Source organism: Atta colombica, unplaced genomic scaffold (assembly GCF_001594045.1).
Source record: "Atta colombica isolate Treedump-2 unplaced genomic scaffold, Acol1.0 scaffold33, whole genome shotgun sequence".
In the NCBI taxonomy this organism is placed as follows: Eukaryota; Metazoa; Arthropoda; class Insecta; order Hymenoptera; family Formicidae; genus Atta; species Atta colombica.
The window spans coordinates 2,971,307-2,976,178 of NW_017259437.1; the positions used below are offsets into that span (position 1 = coordinate 2,971,307).

The 4,872-nt window shown below is 29.2% G+C and overlaps 1 protein-coding gene across 1 annotated transcript in view; it reads left to right on the plus strand.

The window, feature by feature from the left end:
• Positions 1-4,872, plus strand: part of LOC108690479 — an 11,076-nt gene that overhangs the window by 1,172 nt on the left and 5,032 nt on the right. Inside the window, exon 2 of the mRNA XM_018197783.1 lies at positions 701-775. Coding sequence (XP_018053272.1) covers positions 701-775 — 75 coding nt within the window. The remainder of the gene's footprint in view (positions 1-700; positions 776-4,872) is intronic.

Sequence of the window (4,872 nt, forward strand, 5' to 3'; positions counted from 1 at the left end):
TTTATCTTGCTTTGAATCTCTTCTATTTGATAAAATAAAATTTAATATAAAAATATTTTAAAGTAAGCTTTTTAAACTTTTAAATGCTTCTTGAAAAAAATTGAAATAATGATTTTTCATAGAGATCAAATTTTTTTATTATGTAAAAATTTACTTCTTCCAAAACTTTTTAACTTTGAAACTAAAAAATTTAGAGAAAAATGTTTGTTATAATATATTTGATTCATATAAATTTTTACAAAATTTTTTAAGGATTTTTTTTAAAATTGATGGTGTCGAATAAAATTTTTGAAAAATTTTGAGAAAAAGTTGGACAAATCAAACACGTACAATAAATGTTTTTTCTGTGGCACTTTAAAGTGAAACAAAAATATTATAAAAGATATCAATTTTCAATTTTATGTGATTTAGAAAACATAATGTAAAAAAAATTCAATTGCCGATTTAAAGCCCTGCGCTTCAAAATGCATAATCAAAAACTTTTTTTCATCAAGATAAAAAAAGAGTTTTCATAAAATGCGAAAAAATCGCAGGTATTTCCAAATTTTTAATAATTGACATTTAAAAATTAAATTGTGTTGCATTTTATTTTTACGACAAAATGCATTTTTATAAATCTACAGTATATTCATATTTTTACAAAATGTAGATAACAGTGTCATTTTTTATGCACAGGATATTATGATAATTTTTCTTATAGGTTGCTCTTATAACATGGGTGGCATTCATAACTGCATCTTCGGAACACAACATCGCAAATTTGAATGGTGAAAAGGTAAACCGTATTGTATTAAATTATAATGTAGAAAATTACATGAATCATTAATAGTGAATTTTTCTGAAAAAATTATTAAAATATAATGTTTTAATATTTATTTACATTAAGTTATATGATACGAAAATTTAAATTAAAAATTTTATTATAGTTATAAGTAATTTTATCAAAAAATGAATAATCCATTAATTATACAAGCCTTGAAAAAATACAAGAAAAATATAAATTCTATTCTAATTTATTGTCAATTAAAATTTGGAAGAGATTTTAAGAGTTTGGTTTTAAAATCAACTTATAGAAAGTGATATGATTAAAAACGATACTAATGGCTGAAAATATTTGTAAATCTAAATCGATGGTTCCTACACGCGGTAGAGAAAGTCCAAAGACTTGAGACGCATGTCATTAAAAAAGTTTCTTTTCATTTCGATAATAGCCACAGGGGATACCTAGCTACGATAGGCCCTAGAGTTTAGGCGAATAGAGTAACTTGCAAACATCCTTAACCTTGGGGCATAGAAATCTTTAACCTCGATCTACTTGCGGCGCGTCATTCAAGTGCTACTTTACGTATAGGCGCGTCGAGCCGAGATGAATTACAGCTGGGAGCTAGCATAGACCGAGTGAATGTCGCGGTTTCGAGGAACCGAGAGAGAAAGAAAATATTTTCACTTGCAACACGTTTGTGCCACACGAAATAATTCATTGGCTGCGGTTCCCACCTTTTCTAAAATGTCTTTCGCGAAGCGCCGACTGTTCCATTGAAAAACGCGAACAATTAATTTTGCTTCACATCATTTTCGTCACGATGTACAATGATAGAATTTATTGATAAAATGAAATATTAATTCGCGAATAATAGAAATTAGTAATAAATCTGAAATTAAATATTTCGTATGTGAATAATAAAAAATATATAAAAGATTAATTAATTTATAAAATTGGAATGAGTTTATGCCAATAACAGTATTTTGAAATTTAATCATTGTAGAGAAAATCATAGAACCAAGAAAGTCGAATACTTTCGCGTACATTTATATTTGCATACTCTGAAAATTTTCATGTTTTTGTGTCGGAATTTCGCTTTGTTTGCCAAGAAATTTCTAATACAGTATAAAATTACTTATCCAAGAAGTTCTTTTTAAAAGAAGAAGTTAAGAATAAAAATGTTAATTTTGTATTTATGTATATATTATCTAAAATATCAAGTAACTTAAGTTAAAGTTGATAATCCTATATTTTTAAAATTAATAAAAAAATTAATAAAAAATCGTATCGAAAATAGAATAACATGAAGAATAAGAATTTTAAGCTTTATAATAAAATTGAAATTTATTTTTTTTTTGTATAATTTAATAATGTAAAAATAAAACTCTCTCTCTCTCTCTCTCTCTCTCTCTCTCTCTCTCTCTATTAATTTTCATGAAAATAAAGAACGTGTTATAGGCACGTGTTTAATATAAAATTATATGTATTTAATATAAAATTTCTCTGAACGATTTTCTCAGACATTTTTTATAAATTTTAAATTAATTTTTTAATTACATAGCTTTAGTTTGTCGAGTAAAAGTGAACGTTTTCTTGTAATAAGGTAGAAGTTCTTATACTCTCTCACGCGAAATAAAATACACTTTAACCCGTTTAAGGATAAACGGTGAAAATTCCGCGTCGTGCAGACGTGAACCGCGTCAGCGGGTGGATTAACTGCAGTTATTTCGAATGCATTCCGGGTAAAATTGATGCAATTGCTATTATACCAATTCTGAGGTTGAATTAAAAGGTGCGCTCGTGGAACGTTGTCAGGGACAAAGTAAAACGTGACAACAGTCGAAGAATGCGCCGGCGGGCATGACGAGTGTGTATTTTCTTCGCGTTAAAAGGAAACTCACCAGTGAAAGTGGCCACACACGGACGTAAATTCGTCCGCCGGTAATTGCCGTTGTTCCAACGAAATGCACCATCGCGCACCATCGTGTGTTACACAATGTCATGCAACGCAGAGAAAACGAATCGATCAATGTTTGTCAAGTGTACGATTAATAGCCGAGATAGAAATTTTCCAGTCGAAGAACTGAGAAAATTATATCTTGAACGACTATCAAGCTCTTAAAAAGATTGGTTAGATTAATATTACATCTTGCGAATCTTTTAATTTTACTTCTTCTATTTATTTAAAGATACATTTATCGACATTTACGGTTTTTAAACAATCAAAAGATCAATAAAAAAGAAAATTAGACTAAATATTCATTTGCTTTAAGATAAGACGTTCTTCAAATTATTTTAATCAGTAAAATATCCAGAAATAATTCATAATAATACAGTAAATATTTCCTTGCGAGAACAATGTATGGAGAAAGTTGTTTTCAATGTGCTTATACATATGTATATAAATTATAGGTATGTTAAATTAGAAAGATAAGACTGCCTGCTCTTTATGCAGCAGATTATTGCTGCTTCGACACAAAGTTATGGTTATTTCTTATTGAAGTATACTTGTCCCATAAAAAACTACACTCATTATTATTATCTTAATGCACCACTTCTCTTCGTATCTGTGTCGGATAAGCCAAACGACAGCCAATTAAGTCTTGATTTATTCGTAATATTTATGCATCCATGCAGTATCACAGATCTGTAACACACGCAAAAAGTTATGATGCTTCTAGTTTACTAAGAACACTGTTCAAACTGGGTCAATGGCAAAATAAAATATGGAAAAAATTTAAATATCTAATAAAAAGTAGACAAATCTAAAAAAAATGTTAATTTTCTCTAAATATAATAATATAATAAAAATATATAATAATAAATATATAATATTTCTTATAGAAAAAATGTGTATGTTATAACGAACAACATTTGTAAAAATTAATTAATTTACTAAAAATTAAAGAGAATTCCGATTAATTAAGCTTTATGTATTTAACAATTAAACAATGAAATTGTTTTAAATTAAATTCAATTCAGATCTTGATTTATATTTAATTGGTAGTTGTAAAATCAATTATTTGAAGTGTATAATTACTCAAGAATTGAAACGTTGAGAAATGTAAACATTATGAAAGTTCTAATATTAAAGAGTGAAGCAAATTCATAATTTATATGATCTATTCAATAAGGAAATATAGCTTCAACTCAGTGTAATTAAATTAATTTTTTGTATCGAAATTTTAATTAAAAATATAGAAATACCTGTTGTGAAAGAAAGCAAAATATGTAGTTTTGGCATATAAGGAGAAAGTAAAGGGTCCAATCGGCGTGAATTATTGAGGACGTATCAGCTCCGCTTCATTCTCGCTGGACCATCGGGATTTACTCGACTCTCACTGGTTTTTCTTTTGCGCTCGGTGCAGGAATGCGACGCATCTTTCTCATTTCTCCTTTCTTCTCGCTCGAACGCCACAGGAGAAAGGGAGATCGATGTCGGTACCGTAACTGCACCTTTCTCTCGCGCCGGGCGGCCGCCAGATGCGTTATTTTCAGACGCCACGCCGATCTCCCGCGCGATGCGAAAAGATCGTTGTGCGGGATTACGATGGGAAACTACGGGGTGCTGTAGATTCTTTTTAATGGGTGTGTCTGTCCCATATAACCAAAGCTTCACTCGATTCTTTTCGAGATCTGGTTAATTATCTGTAGCAATGATAAGTATTTGCTCAGTGAAACTTATTAACAGTTCGTTTCTTTAACAACAAATTTTTATTGATTTTCATATCCATATCTTTACGAGGCAATAGTTCGCATTTTCGAGAAAGTTGATCGCTTGGATTATGTTAAATGATCAAAAAACTTGATGTGCTACAAACTTTTTGGAAAATATTGCTCTCTCATCTGATCACTGGCGAAACCATGAAAAGAAACCATAAGGGCAATAGCGCTCTCTCTCTCTCTCTCTCTCTCTCTCTCTCTCTCTCTCTCTCTTGAAATCTCCTTTTTCAAAAATATTTATGCAAAATATTATGTATTTAAAATATTATATTTTTTATATTTTTAAAATGCTTAATTAATTTTGATTTCGAAAATACTTTTTAATTTAAGAAATTTAAATAGTATTAAAAAATATATATTGGGTTGTGCGGAAAGTTCGTGTCGAT